We start from the raw sequence: 22,437 nt of genomic DNA on the forward strand, positions 1-22,437 counted from the left end.
ATTATTACTAATTGACTTTATTCAAGTGGCAAATTGTCTTCTGTAAATAAAAAAATAATAGAATCTTCAGTTTACAGGTTGATTTGATGCCAGCAGTGGCACAAAAATTACATATTCTTTGCTTGAAGAGATAAAAATAGAGTGCTTAAAAACATTCAGGCTCAGACAGGCTTTAAAAACCCAATTTGCAGCATTAAAGTAGCATGTTAAAGGCTAGTTTCCCCTCACATGGAAGCAAACTCATATTAATTCAGTGTGCAATTACATGTTCAAATAAAAACATCCAGTTTCCAGCTGAGATGTTCAGGATCTTGGGTTGCTTGAAGTACCGATCGCAGCCCCAGCCCCTGATGGCTGCCATCCCCTCTGAGGAGGGACGGGCAGTTCTGCAGCCAGGAGCAAGGCTGCTGGAGGGACTGTACCGCTGGCTGAGGGCAGCCTGGTGGTGGGAAAGCACACGCTGAACGCGCTGGGGTAGGGTGAGCCCAGTGCACAACTCAGGAGTGTCTTGCTCAGGCTGCTGCCTCCTCTTCTTTTCCACAGGTGAGAGCTTGAGGCTGTGGTACCTCGCTGGCCGGGCCATGCAGCTGAGCAGAGCACGCTGCTCCTGGGAGGTAGGAGAGAACACAGGAATGAGGCTTTTCAACCAGCATTGACTCATCGTGTTGCTACACAATAAGAACCTACTGGAAATTCAGTGCTTGTGAAGCACCTGCTAGACTAGTCCTAGGACTAGGGGTTCAGTAAGAAAATACTCTGGCCCTGCTGTCAGCGTAGGGCAGGTAAGAAAGTCAGGTGCAAGAAAGCCACAGCCCTGTCTGTGTGTCAGCCTTTGAGCCTACCACTGGGGCCAGGAAGAAAAATGCTGTGGTTTTACCATGTGCTGCACCTGTTCTAACATTTTAAAACAACTTTTAATTTTTGGATGAAAGTCTGAACTTAGAAGGGAAATGCAGACAGCTATAGACCAAATTATCTTTAAGCCTGTCTTTATGCTAGAGGTAACATGCATTTCATCTTGTATCTTAAAAATACTGACAGACTACATCACTGTGTGAGAAAGGACCTTTCTGCAATACCCTTGGCTTCATTTCTGCTGCAGCTGTGGAATTGCCTTGTGTGTGTGGAAGCTGGTCTGCTGCTTGCACCCTGCATCCACTGATGGCAGCTAGGGACCCCAAATCCCACATGCAATCCCATCTGCTCCAGCCAGAGCAGCTGGGGAGGGGAGGAAAGCTAGGGCTCAGCAGGACTGGGCAAAGAAGCAAGGGTGTTCCTCAGACAAAAGCGTCTTGGGTTTGTCAGCGGTTTTACACTCTAGGTCTGGTCAGAATGTAACAGTCAGTTCCGAAATGCAGAGTACCATACCTCTTCTTTTCTCATCTGGGACTCTAACAGAGTGTCTGAATTTATTCCTGAGTATCTTCTGTCTCACAGGCAGCAGATGTGGAGGTATGACTGGCTTCTCCATTCATCTCCATCAGGGGGTGATAGAGATAATCATCACTTTCACGTTGCCTCTCTGATCTGGCCTTGAGAAAGAAGCCTATGTTTCCCACAGTGCTAATCACAAGAAGCAGAGCCAAGACAGAGGTCAGGGAGATCCAGGTTCTTCTATCAGATAAAAGAAAAATCCACATAAGCAACATCTCCTGACCCACTCCCACATGCTCCCTGCGTGCAAATGATTTCTCAAGGTTTGTACTCCCTTCTCTGTCATCTCAAGCTTACAGTTGTGCTCTCAGGCAGGTGAGAGCAGGCTCTGTGCAAGGCTCTGAAAGGCTGCTACGGCAGCCAGAGCTCATCGGTGGTTCTGGCTTTGCCCAGAGAGGCTGTAGCTTCAGTAATACTACCAAAGCCGGGCTCTGGTGGAGGATCTGTCCCTGCCCTTCTGCTGGGCACACAGTGTGTCACTGGGAGAGGAAAGGTGGCTGGTTGTTTGTGCAAGCTGCTGGGCGCTGGGCTCAGCTCACGAACTGTCACTGACGGTGGCTTCAGCTCAGCACTTGTCTTACAACGAGGTTTTGTCACTTTGCCTCACATTACTGTGTGTGTGTGTGTATACTCGTGACCAGTATTACACACTTACTCTGACAGAGAGAATTTTTCTTTGTTCTTTTCCTTATTCTGGGAAGCCAAACACTGCCCAGCTGGAAAACAGAGAGGAAAGAAAGTTAGTGAGGGGTTAAAATTGCAGTGAACAAGGATAAGCTTAGCTAAGGTAATAGAAACTCAAGCCTGTTGACTAAGCAAACAGAACATGAGTTGGAAGAGCAACTTTGACACATACTTTAAAAAAATAATAATCCACTCCAGTGCACTCAGAGGTACCTTTGTTTAGCTGGTCCTGTACTTCCAAGTCGTAGGTGATGTTACAGCTGCCCGTCTCTCGGTCGCAGGGACAGGCGTGTTCACAGGCACAGAGCTGCTGGCAGTTGGGCCCATACCAGCCCATGGGGCATACTAGGAGAAGTATCACAAAGAAGCTGGTTATTATCAGAGCTCTGTGTGTTCAGAACCCACCCAGCCTGTCACCCTGCAGCTCCCCTTAGCCCCCAGCTCAGTTGTGCCTGTTTCAGCTGCACCAGCTGGGTGCCAGGAACCAGGGACACACTCTCAGCTGTAAGAGAGGCTCAGCCCCTGCACATAGCTGAGGTATTCATGGTGCTTCTGGCACCACAGCAGGCTCCAGCATTGTTGCTTTCAATGCACTTTTCTCCCTGCCACCTTTGAGCTACGGGCCTGCTGTTTGGCTCATAAGCAAAGGTGGTAGGGGGCAGTGGCCAGTTCCTAAAGGGAAGGAGGTACTTCTGTGTGAGCACAGGCAGCCAGCAGGCTCTTCAGTTGTGCTGAACAGTCAGCTTCAAAGCCCCCACGCTTTCTGCAGCCTGACAAAGCTGTTCTACCTCCCCACTCTGCGTTCTCCATCAGCCTGAAAGCACTGAACTCAAAGTTAATGACTGCTATTTTGCTTACTTCTAGGAGGAGGTTTTTGTAAAGCAGGGCTCAGGCTAGCTGAGTGTTCTTAGGCTGAGAACAAAGCCTCGCTGAAGTAACTGCATGCACAAGTTTACACCCACGCTGCAATTAACTTGTCCTGGCAGCAGAGCAGGCTGTTCAGGCAGATACGCAGGAGCCTCCAGTACTTCAGAAAGTGTAAATTGCAGTTACACAACTGAGCATGTTGCCAGCTCAGTTATCACCAGCACAAGCACAGCTGGACTTCCAAGGCCAGGAGCCAGCAGGGACCTCTAGAGCCTTTCACAGTCCCTGACTTGGATCACCCAAAGTGTGACCTGTGGGCAGGGCCTGGTGCAGCACCTCCAAGGGCAGGGCAGGTGGTATTTGTGCTATACACACAAAAAAGCAATGCAGCTTTTCTGGGCAGAGACTCAACAGGGATCTACAGTTGTCTAATGATGAAGAAAATCTCTCCTCTCTCCTCTCTGTTCCTTTTCTTTTTAGTCAATTCAGGTAGGACAGGCAAGCCCTTAAGAGCTGGTAGGTTGTGCTCCAGCTGTGAAGCTGAGGCCTAATGCTGTTCAGCAGAGTTCACACAAATTGCCTACATGAGGTGGCTCAAATACAACAAAAAAAAGCCTCTCCCCAGCCCAGGCTGTTTTCCAGAGCAGCCCTTACCGTGCTCACAGCTGGAGCCATAGTACCCAGCTGGGCAGGAGCAGGCTCCGTGCACGGGCTCACACGAGCCACCGTTCTGGCACTGGCACTTCTGGGTGCAAGCATCCCCGTAGAAACCACTTGCACAAGCTGCAAGAGACAAGCAGAGATGGCATCAGGCTTTGCACGTGTTTGTGACAGTCTCACCCCATGTTACACCCCGGAGCATTCACTGGCCCAGGATTTTGATGGCTGCTCAGAAAAAAAGTCTGTGCCTTGCCCAAGGAGCAGCACGTCTCACCCAGGGACCGTGACTCCAAGTGGCAGGAAAAGGGCAGTTTGCAAAGGGCTTCACACCAACCCCATCCGAAGAGTCTCAGGCTGCAGTTAGGCTCACACTGACAAAAAAGGAGAGTGTGCTGTAGCCTCACCCTTCACTACTCTCTCTTGGAAAGAGTACTGGGGACCTTCCCCCTACTGCAGGCAGCCAGCCCCCGAGGAAGCAGTTCAGGCTATCCTCTTGATGACTACAAAGAATTAGAATAGAGTAGAAATCAGTGTTACCTTCACTGCAGTTGCTGCCAACCCAGCCAGCATCACACAGGCATCCAGCTGTGCAAATACAAACAGAACAGACATTAACAACAACACAGAAATACTTAGAAATTGCAGGAACTCAAAATTAGGAACCTCTGCTTTGTGGGGTGGCCTCTTTAACACGAGATCGGGCTGCCGCTGCCAGGGAACCCACAGATGAGGAATCTTGAACTCACAAAGAGGTCAGGTATGAACCCCACCCATTACACCTGCCCCACACAGCAGTTCCCTGACACCTCCTGCTTGATTGGATTTTGAGATATTAACTCTGGGTCAGCTACTGGCAACGCCTGCACCCAGTGGGCTCTGCCCAGTCATTTCACTGGTGCAAACTGGGCTGTGAGTTAAACCAGGGAGGTAGAAGAGAAATGGACTGAGCAGGTATAGAAGAGCAGAAGCTGAGGGCTGTGTGTTACAGCAGTTGCTGGTTTCAAGACCGGTTTACAGAAGAGTAGCAATTGCACTTGTAACAACTGAGATGCGGGGTAACTAAATGGGGGGGAAGCAACAACAAAGGGAGGGGGCAGAACTCAGCTGCGTTATTTGTCATGCAGTGTAACACGCTGCCCTTTCCAACATCTCATTTACAAAGAAAACCAGGAGCACAAGCCCAGGGGGCAAAAAGGGAAGAATTTGAAGCGAAGCCCTATTACAGCTCTAGCTTCCAAATCTGAGTCCCAGCTTGGCAGTGCTGCTGTTCCCTAAAGGCAGCATGCTCTGACTGCCTCCAGCCCAGAGGGAAGGGGAAGAACAGCTCCGTGCACCACAAGGTACGACCAGGGTGGAGGCTTGCAAAGCCAGGGCAGGGGGATTGGCACCTGCGGCACCAGAAGCCTGGGCACCCAGACACGGGAAGCCTCTGCTGGGAGGGAAGCAGCTGCTGCTGCTGCCAAATGGCATCAACTACAGCCCTTCAGCCCACGATGGGAAGGGACTCTGGATGTGACACCTCTACTACAGCGAGCATGACTGCTCTGACCAGGTGAGCGATTCACCCCCGTCCCCGAGTGCCACCCCCTGAGTGCCACCCCGAGTGCCACGGTGACTCACAGGCCGTGCAGGTGCCGTGCAGGCTGCAGTTGGAAGGGCCGCAGTCCAACGTGTCACAGGCTGGGCCTCTCCAGAAGTCCCCATTGCAGCGGCACTCCCCTTGCACGCAGTCCCCGTGACCGCTGCAGTCCGGGGGCTCGCAGGCGGGCTCGTGGATGCACATGATGGTCGAGATGCTCCGAGGGCAGCGCCACATGTTGTCAAAGGAGCTGGGGACAGAAGATGGGTCCCATAAGGTATGCAAGCATTTTGCTGCTCCCAGCCCTACATGCAACTGGCTGGTAACAACCACAGATTTTCATCCCAATTCGCACTGGTAAAGGAGAATGTCAGTAATGGAAAAATATAAAGCTAGATTTGGGTCAGCGTTTTACATCAGTATTAACTCCTAATGGACAGGAGTCATTCCAAACACAGAATTACAAAAAAGCATCATGTAAGCAAAGCCTCTTTGTAAGCAGTCCTTGCTTTCCTAACTTTTGTGTTCAATATGCCTTTATCAGAACATTTTTGCCTTTAAGTGAGGGACATCACTGCAGTAATAGCAAGACTTGGCTTTCAACTGCCAGACAGCAAACAGAATTTTCAATCACTTCATGTTTGCAGTCAGAAACAGCTAAAAATCTAAATCTAACATAAATTATTCTTTAGGTACCCTGACATGAGGCAGAGCAGGGTCTCCAGGTCAGCGTTTCTCTTCCATTGTAATAAGCTGTTGACAGATCTCTGCAAATTGGGGTGAACATGCAACTGCGAATTCCTCGGTCAAGAGCTGCTTTCAGACCCAGATCCTACACAAGGCCACTCCATCACCTCACACAGCTTTGCTGCACATCTGAAAACAGCTAAACTTTAATCCCAGATGACGAAGTGGAAAATACAAGCAGTTACTAATTGCTTTAAATTTAGAGTATCTCTCCCCAGAAACCTGCCACTTGCCTTCACACTGTGAACTCCCAGCAGTGCTAGGACTGACTCCCCAGCAGAACAGAGGGACAGGACCGAGCTCTGCACGCTAACGGGGGCTGTGCAGTTTCCCATGCAGCCAGCACCTACCAGTGCTCTGACGGGTAGCTTGCGAGGGTCCCATTTAGGACTAGTGTTGCAGACCCTCCACCATCCAGGTTGATCGCATTGATGATTCCCTGCTGCTTCAGGAAGTCAGCCATTTCCCAGAGGTTGAGCCTGCAAAAGCACACGGTTGTCACTGTTCGTTCACACCCTCCAACCTGGCACTGCTGTGCCAGAAGCTCGGCCCCTCTCCTCGGCAGCTCTCCCATCCCACGTGTGCTGACTCGCTGCCTGAAGGTAGCACCCCGTGGCTCTGTCCTTCTAGCACCAAACCATCAGGCAGTGCCTTCAAATGGCCTCTTCAATTCTGCAGCTCTCTGCCTTAGAACATGTCAGTGGCAGCTGCAGAGTCCCTCCAGCTCTAGTGACAGAATTTAGACTGAATTTGCACCTCCCCTGAGGGCCCACCCCCGCCCTGGCCTTACCCTCTTGTTTCCGTCTGTCCATCCACATGAACCAAGACCAGCTGCCCTTGACTGTTATGTCCAACCGCAGTCCTGGCTGATATCACATTGATGAACTTCTCGAAGGTTCCTGTGCAGGAGAGGAAATAATTGATCCACCAGCTGGGTGACAGGATGGGCTGTTGAGACGCATCTGCCTGCAAAACAGCTCCCAGCAAGGGGCACAGCTAAACTGAAACACAATGAGAACAGAGCCCATGTTCCTCTTGTTTATCCGAGCCATCTAGGAATAACATGCCTAGAAGCACTCTTGTCAGGTTTCTGTCTGGCACAGGGACAAAGGAAGGGGACACAGAAGCCTGCAGTATTCATGCCCTACAGGAAGCACCTGCTTTGAGTTTCTCCGGACAAGCATTAACACCAGACGTGCTACCACTTCTCACAATCCTTAGCAAATTCTCTTTGATAGCACCGAACAGGCAAGCACAGCCCCGCCTTGCAGACTGTGGCACTCATACCACAGCTGCCACACACTCGGGTAAAGCAGCACAGAAAAGATGTTGCCCTCTTAAGCGAGCAGCAAATACTGCAACTGGACAACAGCTCCCAGAGGTCCCACCGCCTTCCAACAGCCTCATCAGGACAATCCATGCACAGGCTGAAGCTTTACGGTATTTACCTGTGGTCTGAGTTTCATCACACTCAGCCTTCTGACTCTGACCGACGTACACTTCCCCGTCTCTCAGGAGCCAAACCACTCCACTCACAAGCTGAATAAAAGGGTTTTCTTGGTCCAGAACATCTTCCTCGGACAGGTAACTAGGAAAGAGAGAGCAGGAGGAGTTACCCCCAGTCATGGCAGCGTTAGGTAAAAGCTGCTGCTGCTGCCAGAGGGCTCTGGAGGCAGGGAGAAGGGGAAGAGGTGGCTGAGTGGCTGTTGGCCGCCTTCAACACGAGCAGCCAAGCAGTGGCCAGCGGACCCGAGGCAGGATAAAAAGGGCAGAAATCAGCTGGCAGAACTTGAGGGCAGAGCCACTGGCAAATGCTCAGGGGTCTGTGGGAGCACCCCTAACAGCTCAGGCACCGTGTGTCACCGGGATGCTTCCCAAGGGACAGGGTTCTCACAGAAATCAGGGTGCTGAGCCACAGCTGGTTCATCAAAATCTGATGCTGGCTGGTGTTTGCAACCCACAGGGCAGCTGCAAAGGCTGGAGCTGAGCAGCTGTACTCTCACTGTAAGCTCTGACAGCTTTTGATGTAAAACTAATTGCTGCACATGTTCCAGACGTGTCCTGTGGGAGCTGGATACTTACCTTTTGGTGTTTTAGTGTGTGTGACTGTAGCCAAATAAAGCATCCCGTTTTGTAAAAAATTGAAAATACCTGAATAGAAAACATGCAGAAATAAATCCATTTAAGGACAGGAAGAGAATCCAAAAGGAACACAGCTGATCAAACTGCACACCACCACGAGCATAGCCAGCTGTTGGCTTGTAAAGCCTGCGGTTGCCTAACCCCAGTCTAAGTGGTGGAGGGAACGTCTCTGCTAGGCTGGGGGTTACAGCGTGCCCAGCGCTGTCCTGCTGACCACAGCACGGTGTGAGAGCTGTGGGCTACTTCCCACGGCCCTGACAGTCCAAATTACTGCCAGAAGCTCCCCGAGAGCAGCACGCCTGGGCAGATGCAGGGACACCACAGGTCACAGCTCCTGCATCAACCAGCCCCGGCACAGTGGGCGCCTGGATCCACTCTGAGCTGCGGAGGGGGAATGCAACGCTGCAGCCTCAGGGGCTGGGAGCTCTGCAAAACCAAGCCTAAGTGGTAGCACAGCTGCTACTGGCAGCAGGAATGTGGCTTTTACAACAACAGGACCCCCTCTGAGCACTGACAGGCAGAGATGGCACCCAGATGACCACGTGAGGCAATAGCAGTTTTTGTAAAGAGGCTGGCCAGCCCGGTGAGGAGAGCCTTACACCAGGAATGATGCAGTGAGAAGATGATAGCCCAGTCAAACAAGGAAGAGATAGATCAGCTTGGCAATGGCTGCAGGCTGACATGGACAAAAGACCTTATAACAAAAAAAAATTAAAAAGCCTGAAGGGGATCTGAACCATATGCACACACAGAAGGAAGTGCCAGGAGGACTCACACGGGAAGTTTTCACCCCTTTCCTGGGGGATGAGAACGGGTGCCTATGTGAAACTGCTAAATGCACAAAATAGGGAACTGGAGGCCGGTGCAGCTGCAGGGCTAGAGCTTCGTTGGGATCACAGAAACTGTGGGATAGCGCGACTGGAATGCTGGATAGTGGCTCCTCAGGATAAGACTGAACCCAGGGAAGGCAGCAGAAGTGGGGCACAGTGACCCTTTGCAGGAGAGAGCAGCAGGAACACCCGGAGCTCTGCCTAGGCACCGAGCACAGGCTAGCAGAGACCTTAGGGTGAGACCTTACAGGTCGGGATTAGAGCATGGGCAGTGTGACAAGGGGACATCATGAGGGATGCCTGCCTCATCCTGCCCGGTTGGGAAATGGAGGATGAGGCCTTCTTCAGACAACAGGGAGAAGCTTCGTGTTCACAGGCCCTGGTGCTCATATGGGGCTTTAACTACCCCGGTACCTCAGGAAGGGCAACGCAGCAGCACACGGGCACTGCAGGAGATGTCAGGATTTCCACTGAACCACAAGACACATTTTTCCTGTGAAGAGCAGCCACACACAGGATGAGGAGAGGAAGCCAACGGGGTCCGTGGGAGCTCAGTGGGTTACAGGCAGGACATCCCTAACCTCAGTGAGCACAGCCCCGCAAGGATCTCCCATTCTGTGGTAACCACGAGAGGCCGCGGCGGCAGTGCCCGGGCAGCGCTCCCACCCCGCAGCCAGCCCTGCAGGCCGCCAGCCCCGTCCTCACCCGAACACCATGGTGCCGTCCTTGCGGATGCCGAACTGGGCGTTCTGCAGGCCGTGGGCATTCCTCACCAGCCTGCCGTCGCTCACCACGTTCCCCAGGCACTCGCCCGTCTCCATGTCGAAGTAGCCGCCGTTCTGGGCCACCAGGCAGCCGCCCAGCCTCGCCGTCTCCTCCACGGGGGCTCTGCGGCGAGCCCGGCAGCCCCCTTCTCCGCCGGGCTCCAGCACCGAGAAGGTCCTGCGGGGGTTCCTGACGAAGGTGAAGTGCCCGTACACCACCCGGCGATCGTCGCCCTCCGGGGGCACGTAGGAGACGAAGGGCCTGGTGGTGGCCACGGGGAGCTGGCTGCTGCTGTCCGCGGGCCATGCCTCGTGCGTGGCGTTGCCGTGCCGCAGGGGCTGGCAGTCCCGCACCGCGCGGTGCGGGTGGCGGGGGCCGTGCCGCCCGGCTGGGTACGGCTGCAGCAGGCGGGGGCCGGGGGCAGCCCTGCAACGACAGCGCCCGGGCGTTACGGCTCGGCTGGGCTCGGCTCCGCCGCTCTCTGTCTCCCCCCTCTCCCCTCCATCCCCGCTCCTCCCGGTCCCGGAGATCCGCAGGGCCGCCACTCACCCGTGGCCGAGCGCCGCCTGCAGCCAGCCCAGCGCCGCCAGCGCCGCCGCCGCCAGCGCCCGGCCCAGCGCCCGCCGCCGCCCGCGGTCCCCGCCCGCAGCCCCGGCCCCGATCCCGGTCCCAGCCCCGGCCCCGGCCGCCATCTTCGGGGGGCGCCCGGCGGCAGCGCGGCCCCTGGCGGCGCGGAGGGCCCGGGGACGGCGCTGCCGCGGGAGGGGCAACGAGAGGAGAGGAGAGGAAACGGCCTCGGGGGGCACCAGGGTGGGGGGTTAAGGGAAGATCCGTCACTGGAGGGGTGCGAGGGCTTGCGGAAAGCGGGCTCCCCGGTCAGCAGGCTGTGCAGGAGCTGCGCTGTGCCTGCAGCACGGGGGCGGTTCCGCCAATGTGCGCTCCTGGCACGACAACTTGCCTTGGTTATATGCTGTAAGGAGTCACATACGCATGAAGTTTCACACTACGCCAATACATATTCATAACCTGTCCCCGCTCTGTATGAAAATTAGTGCCAAGGAGTCATTTCCATCAACTCCTCCCAGCTGCACTACACAGTGTGTTCTGGTGGCGGTCTTCGGGGGTCGTGGGGATGAAGGTTGGTGACTCTTCCTCATCACCACTCCTTGACCTCTTGTCTCTGCACAGACTCAGTTGCTCCTTGGCTCTTGTCCATCCACAGGACCAGTTTCTACCAGTTTCTTAAGATGCGCTCACACTCTTATTGGGAGACTGGCCTTGGTAAACAGGCCCAAGGCTTTAATTAATTTGAGCATCCTGGTTTTATGCTGTCTATCACTCTACCTCTACTTGATAAGCTTCCCCTAACTTCCTCTCTCAGCTCCCCCTTTTCTAAAAGTTAGTAAATTCTTTTCTAAAAGGTCAGTGATTTATTGTATTCTCCTAACTCCCTCTCTTGGTGAGATTGGAACAGGCTGCACGGGGAAGTGGTTGGGTCTCCAGCCCTGCAAGTGTTCCAAAGACACAGAGATTTGGTGCTGAGGGACACGATCTAGCAGTAGACTTGGCTAATGCTTGGACTTGATGATCTTGGAGATCTTTTCTACCTAAATCCATGGTTGGATAAATGGTTGGACTTGATGATCTTGGAGGGCTTTTCAACCTAATGCCATCCTGTGTAACGTGCTCAGGTGATCCTGCTCGGCAGGGGGTTGGAGTAGATGGTCTTCACGTGTCTCTTCCAACCTCAGTCATTCTGCGATTCTGTGATTCTGTAAACAATTCTATGATTCTGTGATTCTATGATTCTTAACACAGCTCTAACAATGATTTTTCATCTTGCCTTGGCAAGATAAAACAGCAAATGTTTCTGTCTGGAGGCTTCTGTCCGCTCTTGGCATCTGTGTTTCCATCAGCAAAGAGGGATCAGCAAACTGAAAGTCGCAGAAAATTGTTCATTACACACATGTGTTAGAACCAGTGGGATGCAGATGTTGAAGGCATTTGGTGCTGTTGTGGCTTAACCCTGGTAGGCAGCTGAACCCCACACATCCACTTACTTGCTCTTCCCCAGTGGGATTGCAGAGAGAATCAGAAGGGTAAAAGTGAGAGAACTCATAGTTTAAGATAGTTTAAGACAGTTTAATTGGTAAAGGGAAAGCTGTGCACGCAAGCAAAGCAAATTAAGGAAATCATTCACTGCTCCCCATCGGCAGGCAGATGTTTAGCCATTTCCAGGAAAGCAGGGCTCATCATGCGTAACATTACTTGGGAAGACAAATCCCATAACCACGAATGTCCCCCCCCCCCCCCCCCTTCCTCTTTCTTTCCCTCCAGCTTTCATTGCTGAGCACGATGCCATATGGCAGGGAACATCCCTTGGTCAGCCTGGATCAGCTCTCTTTCCTTGGCTGTGTCCCCTCCCAGCTGCTTGTGCACCCGCAGCCTCGTCGCTGGCAGGGCACTGTGGGAAGCACAAAAGTCTTGGTGTAAGCACTGCTCAGCAGCAGCTAGAGCGTGGCTATGTCATCACCACTATTTTAATCATAAATCCAAAATGTAGCACCATACCAGCTGCTATGAAGAAAATTATCTCAGCTAAAACCAGGGCAGATACCTGGCAGGATTGGGACTTGAGACAGCAAAGTTAGAGACGTCCCAGAAATATCCAGGATATTAATTCAGATTCGGTGAAGGTAAAGATCTCCTTAGAAGGTGAAGATCTTCCAGTAGAATTTGATCTACAGAAAAATGTGTGTATTTAACGGTAATGCATCCCTCTCTGGGATACTTGAAAACTTAACAAGAAAACACACACAGTGGACAACTATCCAGTGTTACCATAAACTAAAAACCAGCTCCCAAGGTTTAGTACTGCAAGACAAGACTGTGATTTGAAGGTTAATCCTATTTCACTACAAACTGAGCACCAGTCCGGCTCAAGGACCGATCACCTCGCTGTGCACGCGGCCTTCCTGCTGACAGTCTGCAGTGCGCTGTTGGTGTCAGCAGCAGTAGTAGTACAGGAACCCTCCGAGCGATCCTACTGCAACAGCTGTGGAATGGGAGGAACATCCATCTGTGGAGAAAGTCATTGAACAAGGCTACATGGCTTGCATAGGTGATGATCTGCACTGATTTTAAAGCCCTGTACATGTGGAAGGCTACAGTAAAGTTTAGTCAGGGAGATCAAATGTCAAACTGCGAGGCAGAACTTCAGTTGGATTTTGTAGCTGCTTTGCCCCATGATTTGTGTGTGACCCTGTGCTCAGCATTTGACCTCAAATAAAATACTCTGTGTTATACTGTACCCAGCTGCTGAGATAAGAGTAATCCTATTTTTCTACTTAGCAGGAATATTGCGAGCCTTCACTGTGATAGACACTGAAGGAAGAAAAAAAAAAAAAAAAGAGAGAGAAAAAAAAAACTATATATAAAAGAAAACATTTTATTTCATGTTATGAATCTGTAGCACAGTAGTTGATATCCCTGTGTGCAAGACTTCTGGATCCTTTCCTAGGATCAGAAATGTGGGCAGCCAGGTAGATTAATACTGGTGTTGCCACACTAAATTAAAATATGAGGATTTTAAGATTTCTGATTTTCCCATTCATTGGGCTTACTACCATAGAAATCAGGGAGACATTTGACTCGTTTTGTGTATGATAATGAACACTAGCTCTCTTAGCTCTCTGCCTACTTCAAGTGTTTTATTTTACAAATGCCTTATTAATTGTGCCTTTCAGGAGCCTTTTTTTTGTGTATCTGTGTGTGTAAGACTAGACGGATTCATGGTAAAATGATAACATTGGTGAACCAGTGACTGAGAAATTTAACCAACTTTGCTCACAAATTACAAAATGGACTTGGTGTTTTGAAGCACAGGTTTGTAGGACCCTGAGTGCAGCAATAGGTCCTAGCTGTCCTGACCAGCCTTGCCGGGGGCCTTCACCCATGGACCTAGAAGCCTCATTTACACTCAGGTGAGACAGGGAACAAGGTAAAGGATGTTGATTTTGCAGGTTTTCGCTAACACAGCTGTGTGCTTTATATCACCCACAGGGGCAGGGCTGAGGCAGGGAGTACTAGGACAGGACAGCTCTAAAGATAAGGGAAGACTTCATGCACAATAATAGAACCAGCAAGAATTGGCCTGGAATGCTGAAGTCTGCAAAAGAAAGGAAGGGTCAGAAGTTTAGCAGTGAGGAAGACTTCTGGCCTTCATCAAAAGACTACCAGAGCACACTGGATGACCACCTGAGGACTCCAGTACACATCTGAATAGGGGCAGGAACCAATGTTAATGATTCTTCTGAAACCTAATGAATATGCAAGAGACTTATGGGGAAGTGAGACGAATATGTATATATTCCATTAATATAAGCACACTGGAAGTAACCCTTGGTGTGTGTTAGGCAAGCAATCCCTCGCACACGCAGTGCCATAATAAAGAGTATTAATAACTTAATAACTTTGGTTATTGAGTTTTCACTGCATCACAGGCCTGGCCTTCAATTATTTCCTGAACTAAGTTGCAGATGTACGTGTTTCCAGTTGTGGTCCTATTATTACTATTATTTATTTATTAGATTTCTTGGATTGAGCTGTGCTTTGTTACCTTGCTTGTGGCTGATGATTACTGGGCTGTCAATAAGACCTGCTGCCACCACGCTACTCCTCTCACCCAGCTAGGGTTGCTGTGGGACTGTGTGCTGTAGGTAAGATCATTGCCCGGCCTATTGCTGCCTGCCATACCTTAGGAAATGGCTGACTCTTATTCCCTGTCTCTGTAATTCAGAGTATTTTTTCCAGGCCTGTTATAGGCTCTGATTATGGTGGCTTATTCAGTACAGGCACAAATTGCAGTTTTCGTTCTGTGTTCATGCTGTGATACCTGTCTACAAGCTGTCATTTAAGAGTAGGATTCTTCCCTGACAAAAATCTTGGACTACTGCAGGATAATTTTTCTTGTTAGTGGAAACATCTGTAACACCTTCTTTCTGCACATTCTTAGGGAAAAAAGAAAGACACTTGTACGTTTTAAAAAATGAAGTTAGAGTTACCTTGGGAACAACTGTGTGCTATTGAATAGCTCGTGCACAGTTATTCAGCAGCAACTGGAACAAAGCTTTTTTTAAAAATACACCTTCCTTTAAATACCTGTAAACATCTTTTCCCGTCTCTTAACTCTCCTTAGCAGCTTCTTTTGGTCTTCTGTTCCAGCAGAGTATTCAAAATCTTCACCTGAAGAGAGAAGAGTGTGGTGTGTAAGGTTTTTTTCCTTGTTTTTTTTTTTTTTTTTTTTTTTTTTTTGTTGTTGTTGTTGTTGTTGGTTGGTTGGTTGGTTGTTTTTTTTTGTTTATTTTTTAAAAAGAAATACAGGGAAATGGATTGCCCTTCAATGCTGAGAACACTGTCATTCGCAGTGAAGAAGACTTCTTAACACTTCTGTTTCTGAGGTTTCTGTTTTCGTGAAGCAGAGGCACTGGCTTTACCTTACAGCTCACCAAACAGTCTTCCATTGAGGAAACATATTACAGATCGACTGTTCTGGCAAACTACATGTCCAGGCACATTCTTTGTGCTGAAGCCCATGTAGCATTTGTGAAAGATTTTGTACATGGGAAAAACACTAATAATTGTTCTTCTTCCAGTGGAGGCGGGGGGGGGGGGGGGGGGGAAGGGGCACCCTTGGAGCTGTTATTAAGACCTTAGAGAACTACTATAACAGAGCTCTTCAATTGGCCATGCACATCTTACACACTGAGGCATGGCACCACAACACCTCCCTCCTGTAGGGTCAGGCTTACTCACTGGGTTCCCCAAAGCATCCCTCCTTAGGCTTCTGCCAAGCGAGAATCTTCTCCAGCCATCTGAGTTTGTAGAAGTCAGAGAAGCCAGACATGCCACAGAGCATAACTAGGGGAAATTAAATGGCACAGAAAACCACAGCTGTTTTTGTCATTATGGTTTCACATGCTTGATCTCCAGCAAGAAACATGCCCATAAAGCTTAATTAAAATCATGCCACCTTAATGCTAAAAATCATCGTTAACAACAGAGTTAGGCAAATAAACTCCAAGTTTGGAAATAGTGTCCATTAAAGTATAGTTAAGGTAACTAAACTATAAACTTTATACATCTTAATTTTGGATAAAAATTTAGCTTGTAAAATTAAAGATAAACATTTGAGGCTGAAGTTTTAAATGTTGTATAACTGATTAATGTCCCAAATCTTTCTTCAGTTTTCTTAGATGATTCATTGCTACTGAAGAAAAAGCTTAGCTTTCTTTATTTCACAATAACATTTACAGCATTGTTGGTTAACTGAGAAGAGATTACGTACTGTTTTCCATGAAGAGGTCTCGAGAAGAAGACTCAAATCCATTGCTTTCGATCTGCAAGTTTATTTTCATCATGCTAGCACAGAAAATATTCTTGTAATACTGGCTCGTCAGGAACAGATGATCAGAGCATCCTTTCTAGATACAGAAAAAAATTGACTATTGTGCTACATTTTTTTTTTTTCCCCCTCTAAATTGGATTCGGGAAGAGAGGCTCTAAGAGTTGTGAACTGCAATTGGAAATCTTATACTGGATTCAAATATTTTGTGACAACTCAAATGTTATTTTTTTTAGCAGGATGCATCTCATGGACTATAGGATCCTTACAGCATAATGTGTCCCGCTTTGAGTGAATGTCCAACCTTGAGTGAATGGAAAAGAATATCATTATATGGTACCTACACAGCAGGTAGGGACCCTCATCGCCAATCTGTATCAAGGCTAATAAGTTGTGAAATAGTATTTTCAAACAGCTTGTTTGGTTATCTCTCAGTAGAGTTGTCCCAATAGACATAGTGCCTGGTGGCTAAGCACAAGTTAGGTACCAGTCACCAGTAGCATGGTACTTGTAACATGTTGCATGAATAAGGTACGTGTTTTCCTTTGCAGCTGGAATGTCTGTTCTGCAGATTTGTGATGAGGCACATACATGAAATACTGGTGTTAATCAGGAGGGAAAGGAGTGGCCTTACAAACAAGTTGAGAAGTTGGGGAAAACGTGACCAATGAAATCATAAATATGTTCCTAGGTGTTTTAGGTATATTGCTAAGGTTCAGGGTATTTGTGAGTGGAATCAAAAAAACACAGAGCCTTTGCTCTGTCTAAATTAGGTTTAGAAATTGTGTTCGGAGAAACCTCTCATCCCTCAATTCTATCTTTCTTCATCTTTCTTTCAATGCAGCCCCTTCTGCTGCTTCTTTCTCTTTTACTCCAACCTGTTTTCAGTCAGAAAAGGTAATTTCTAAGTTCCTGGTTTGTCTCCCTTGATGGACACTTGGCAGAATCATAACTTTCTCTGTCACAACTGAAGTGCTTTCCCAGTATGTTCAAATCCATTGGAATGATCAGTTGCCTCCAAGACAAAGGGCAACAAGCTAGTTCTTGCGGAGCCTTCCACCTTCCTCCATATTTGTTCCCAGGCACACCACTGCCCAAATTTCCCTACACTGCCTTCACTCACCCAGTTCTCACAAGATTACAGGTTTACCTCCACCAAGAATTTCTTTACCTCTCACAAGCTCCTGTACCCTTCAGGAGAATTTGATTATAGTGCCATAGAGAAAATATTGGCCTTCTTTGAAGTACTGCCACTTCTGTCTTTCCTCTTTACTTCTAGATGAGGGCAAGTAAATAGTCTTTGAACTTTGCTTACCTTTGAAAACCAAACCACAAGATTTGTACTCAGATACTTACCTAATACAGGTATTGAGAAAGCGCCTTTAGCAAAACTTTACTGTTCCTCCTTGTTATCTCTAACATCACATCACACAATCTACTCTGTCGTATTGCTTTCTTTTCCATGTATAATATTGACTGTCATGGTTAATAAATCTTGTATGATAAAGCTTTTCACTTACCATATCAGCAAACATGAAGTAGAAAAGCTGATGGGACAAGGAGTAACCTGAGCAACCGAGTTTTGTCATTATGTTCCTACAGGTGCTTGTGACAACGCAGGACTTGCCATTCTCTTTCCTGTTTAAGAATAGCAACACAGATGGAGTTGGAGAGTCTGCTAAAGGAAGGCCTATTCCTGATCTGTACAATTGCAGGGCACAGTAACTCTCATGTCCTGCTTGCCAGCAGACAACAGAGAAGTCTTATAAAACAGTGGCTGTAAGAAAGGATCCAGCAATACCACAGAAACATACCACGTTCCTAGCAAATACGTATAGCACGTGTCACTTGTTTTCTCTGTAAAACACTTGGAACTACCAAATGAAGTATAGGCCAGCAAGGTATCCGTTTGGTTCCATGAATGGGGAAAGACCCAGAAATGTGGTCCTAAAATTGGTGCAAATTCTGAAAGCAAATCAAAGAAGAGAGCCTGTAATTAGTGGTATAGTCAAAGGAGATCTCGGGCCCTGCCTGATTTCTTCAGTCTGTCTACACCCAAAGGTACCTTTGCATGCATCTGCACATTGCCTTTCTATAGCTTTCAGAGCTGAATATCCCTACTGTGCAGACCTGCCTTTAGTGCTTTTCTCCAGGCCACCCAAAAAATCAGCAGCAGACTTCCAAGAATTAGTATTTGTGTTTCCATTTGGGCTCACTAGCCATTTCTTTCTAAGTACTCTCAGGATGGATACCAAACTCTAAGTAAACTCTTTCTTTTCATTAACTCTGGCATCTTTGTTGTTTCATAGGTCACTGCATAAAGGCAAAACACTGCAATATGAATACCTTGAGCTTGAATGAGAACTATTTTTATTCAGTGCCATCCATACTTGTTATTTTTACCTTTGAAATATTTGGGATCATTCTGCTCTAGAGAATACATTGCTTTTTCAATCAGAGGAGACAACTTCTTCACCACACTTTCAACTTGGGCACGCTGGGCAAGTAATTCATGTTCTGAAGGCCACTTTTCTAGGGCTCCTTTCAAATAGCCTGCAGAAACAAAAATTTATTTTGTATACTACCATAAATTCTCTGTCCACTCTTTTTTTTTTTTTTTTTCCCCTTCCTTTTTAAATAGTTTTGCAGCTTCCCCTGGTGACAGCCATTCTCCTCACAGCCAACATTTTTTAAAACAAGATTTACCCTGGAACCTATTAAGTAATCCAATGTACTAGATTTTATTTTACCTAAGTAGTGTCTCTTCTGGTGTGGTTAGTAGGTATCTTACTGCAGAGCATTATGCTACTGCAATTAGAAGCCAGACTATTATTTGATATATGAAGAAACAAGGAAGAAAAGAAAGCTATGAAATATGTTCAATGTGTTCTCTATAAGAGAGTATATTAAGATGTTGCAGAGATAGTCAGGCTCTCCTATAGCCCTCCTCTTTTTTTTTTTTTCTTCCTTTGAAGAATGGCTGCTACCCCAGAGATGTTCCAGCAATGTTCAAACTGTTCTGACACAGAAGGAACAGTAGAGCCCAGAGAAAAGAAGGCTGGGGAGGGGGTGGCTCTTCCACGTGTACAGTTATCTGAAGGGAGGGTGCACAGAGGACAAAACCAGGTTCCCAGAGATGTACTTAAAAAGCCCTGGACATGGTCCTGGGCAACCTGCTGTAGGTGGCCCTGCTTTAGCAGGGATTTGGGAAGGTGACCTCCAGAGGTCTCTTCCAATCTCAACTGTTCTGTGAAATGGATAGCATCCATATGGAGAAAATGAGAAAAAAAAAAAAAAAAAAGAGACAGACTTCTCAAATGTCAAAAAAGCCCTCTGTATTGCCCAAGGGATTGCTCACACTTCTACAGGCAAAGACTGTTTAATGAGATACAAGGTGGCAGATAATTATTGTTCTTGTTACATGTGCTTCCTGCCCTTTGTGCTTCTGTGAGTTTGGCAGACTGTTTACAGCGAGTCGGTGGTACATTCTGTTAGCCCTTTAACTTCTATGGCTGTCTGGCTGTGGGTCTGTTTGCACTCCAAATTTACGTTTGTGATAGCATGTAACTACCTTTCCTGTCTGCTTTATGAAGAAGAATATCTAATCCAAAGATCAGATCTTGACCCCTTCTGGAGGTGACTGGAATTCACGCAGAGATAAAGTAGCCACGTAGCCAGGTTATCACCTACCTCCAAATTCCTCCAGTGCATCGGAAAATGTGGATGTGGCTTAGGGACTGCTTTTGCCTTCTCTGCTGCACCCACACTTTGGGTAAGGCAGGTGTCAAAGCAGGTGGATGCTGAGAACACCAACTTCTGATCCCAAACTAGGGAATGGCCCTAAAATTTGTGTGTAGAGGCAACTCTTATCCAAATTGGTTTGTATCCCACAGGGGAATATAATGTCAAGTATTAACAAATAGTTTTAAATATTCTTCTTACAGCTTATTGCATTCCTCCCAAGCCAGAGGTAACCCAGGTGAGTCTTCTTAAAAACAAGAAGAATCAAGGTTTCCTTCTAAGGCGTACTTTTGGTGAAAATAACAGCTGGATCACTACTACTGTTAGTGCATTTAAGGAGCTGAACCTTTAAAACAGGGTTAAAAAAAAGAATTTAGAAAGTGATATAGATATATCATGCTACTAGCAGTCAAATCTGCGTAATGTAAAGACTAAAGTCAAGAAAGCTGGTATCAGCTTAGTTCCTAAAAAAAAAAAAAAGCCAGACTGTGTCACAATACCTTGCAAAACATGAAATCCCAGCACTGCATCTAAATTGATGTCCTGATACCGACTCTCCATGAAGACAGTCACTTTCTCGAGGGCAGAAATGACAGAGCTCCTCACATTAGGCTCAGTTTTCAAGAAGCTGGCCTTGGAGAGAAAAATCAGCAAGAAGAAAGTATGCAGCATATCTACTCTGCTCAAAGAGGTTGTGTAACTTCTAAATCAATACCCCTTGCTCACAGCAGGTCCTGCTGTGTGTAATGGAAACTTTCCCTTAACGGTTTAACCACAGGTACGCCGCTGTGTTCTCACAGAAAGCTTGACTGTCATCTTCAATGCTAGCAAATGTCTTGTGCCTTTAAACGTCAGCCACCACACTTGGCAGTACAACTCAGCAGATCAAATCCAGTGTTTCCTCCTTGGCTTCGGTAAAATTGGTGTAGCTGCCATCAGAAGAGGGAGCTCTTGGTCATGCGTAGAGGTAAGGGGAGGTAAAAGACTGTCCATCTGCAATTAAAAAATACAACTTTTGAAGTGTGCACAGCGTTCTTGAAGAAAGTGCTGAGAAATCATTTATTTAGAGCACTTTCACAGCAAGGCTGTGTGCATGTGCGCTGCGTCCACTGCGGTGGTCAGACTGCTGAAGGGCACGGTGAGATACGGGCTGCCTGCCGTCACCTCTGCTCCGTGCGAGGCAGTGAGCAGCCCACCAAGGCCTTTATTTGCCACTACACCTGGGATAAGGGTGGAAAGAGGAGTCTGCATGTCTGGAAATGAAGGGCTTCACTGTATGTTACCGCCTGCTATGAGCCCTAAGCAGTAAATACATTAAATGCGTTTATCACATACCTAGGGTTAGTCTTTTGATAGAGATGAAGGAAACGCTGTGCTAACTCTGTGGTGTTTCACAAGATATTACATATGTCAAATGAAGCAAATTATCCAAGTTCACCAGGTTTCTAAGCAAAATTTGTTTTTTAATTATGTTTTGGAAAATAATTTATTTCAGAGGGATGGTGTAAAGTGGCCATCAGAAGGCTGTGGGTGGTGTGGCCTGCAGGTAGCTGGGACCCAGGCTGCCCTCAGGAGAGCTGCAGTGCTGCTGGTTCCCCACACCTGACGACACTGCTCCGGATGGAGGAGAAGTGTGACAGAACACACACAGCGCTGGGACAGAAAACCAAGGAGCTGCTCCTGTTCTCATTAAATGAGGACACCTGCGGACACCAAGTGGGCACGCTTGGATGAATCACAGAATTGTAAAGGTTGGAAAACCCCTCCAAGATGATCTGGTCCAACCGTCCCCTACCACCATCACCCACTGAACCATGTCTCCAAGCACCATGTCCAACCTTTCCCTGAACACCCCCAGGGACGGTGACTCCCCCACCTCCCTGGGCAACCCATCCCAATGCCTGACTGCTCTTTCTGAGCAGAAATGTCTCCTCATTTCCAACCCGAACCTCCCCTGGTGCAACTTGAGCCCATTCCCTCTGGTCCTGTCACTGGTTATCTGTGAGCAGAGGCCGACCCCCAGCTCCCCACACCTCCCTTTCAGGCAGTTGCAGAGAGCAATGAGGTCTCCCCTGAGCCTCCCCATCCCCAGACCAAACACCCCCAGTTCCCTCAGCCGCTCCTTGCAGGACTTGTGTCCCAGGCCCTTCCCCAGCTTCGTAGTCCTTCTCTGGACACGCTCTGGGGCCTCAATGCCTCCTTGTAGTGAAGGGCCCAGAACTGAACAGCGCACTCAGGGTGTGGCCTCAGAGGAGCAGAGCCCAAGGGGACAATCACCTCCCTGGCCCTGCTGGCTGCACTACTCCTGACACAGCCAGGGTAACGTTGGCTTTCTTGGCCACCTGGGCACACTGCCGGCTCATGTTCAGGTAAGCATCAACCAACACCCCCGGATCTTTTTCCTCTGACACAGCTTTCCAGACACTCTGCCCCCAGCCTGCAGCGCTGCATGGGGTTGCTGTGGCCAAAGTGCAGGACCTGGCACTAAGCCGTGCTGAATTTTTAATCCATTAAAATAAATAAATAAATAAATAAATACAATTTATTATTATTTTATTTATAAATAAATAATAATTTATTGATAA

General features: G+C 48.2%; 2 protein-coding genes across 2 annotated transcripts; both read right to left on the bottom strand.

The window, feature by feature from the left end:
* Position 1: 1 nt before the first annotated feature.
* Positions 2-10,626, bottom strand: NAGPA (N-acetylglucosamine-1-phosphodiester alpha-N-acetylglucosaminidase). Its single transcript, XM_027469464.3, has 12 exons — positions 10,258-10,626; positions 9,649-10,134; positions 7,420-7,559; positions 6,762-6,870; positions 6,322-6,450; positions 5,266-5,474; positions 4,183-4,230; positions 3,640-3,768; positions 2,332-2,463; positions 2,090-2,150; positions 1,369-1,614; positions 2-607 (listed from the first exon to the last, which is right to left on the bottom strand). Exons 1-11 carry the CDS (start codon positions 10,398-10,400, stop codon positions 1,410-1,412), a joined length of 1,791 nt encoding a protein of 596 aa, XP_027325265.3. The 5' UTR covers positions 10,401-10,626; the 3' UTR covers positions 2-607; positions 1,369-1,409.
* A 1,197-nt stretch (positions 10,627-11,823) lies between these two features.
* C15H16orf89 (chromosome 15 C16orf89 homolog) lies at positions 11,824-21,113 on the bottom strand. The gene is made up of 8 exons (XM_013105416.5): positions 20,353-21,113; positions 18,515-18,664; positions 17,926-18,076; positions 17,632-17,749; positions 16,055-16,190; positions 15,523-15,627; positions 14,869-14,952; positions 11,824-12,787 (listed from the first exon to the last, which is right to left on the bottom strand). Exons 1-8 carry the CDS (start codon positions 20,522-20,524, stop codon positions 12,714-12,716), a joined length of 990 nt encoding a protein of 329 aa, XP_012960870.3. The 5' UTR covers positions 20,525-21,113; the 3' UTR covers positions 11,824-12,713.
* Between the last annotated feature and the right edge of the window lie 1,324 nt (positions 21,114-22,437).

This window comes from Anas platyrhynchos, chromosome 15, assembly GCF_047663525.1.
Source record: "Anas platyrhynchos isolate ZD024472 breed Pekin duck chromosome 15, IASCAAS_PekinDuck_T2T, whole genome shotgun sequence".
NCBI classification, from domain to species: Eukaryota; Metazoa; Chordata; class Aves; order Anseriformes; family Anatidae; genus Anas; species Anas platyrhynchos.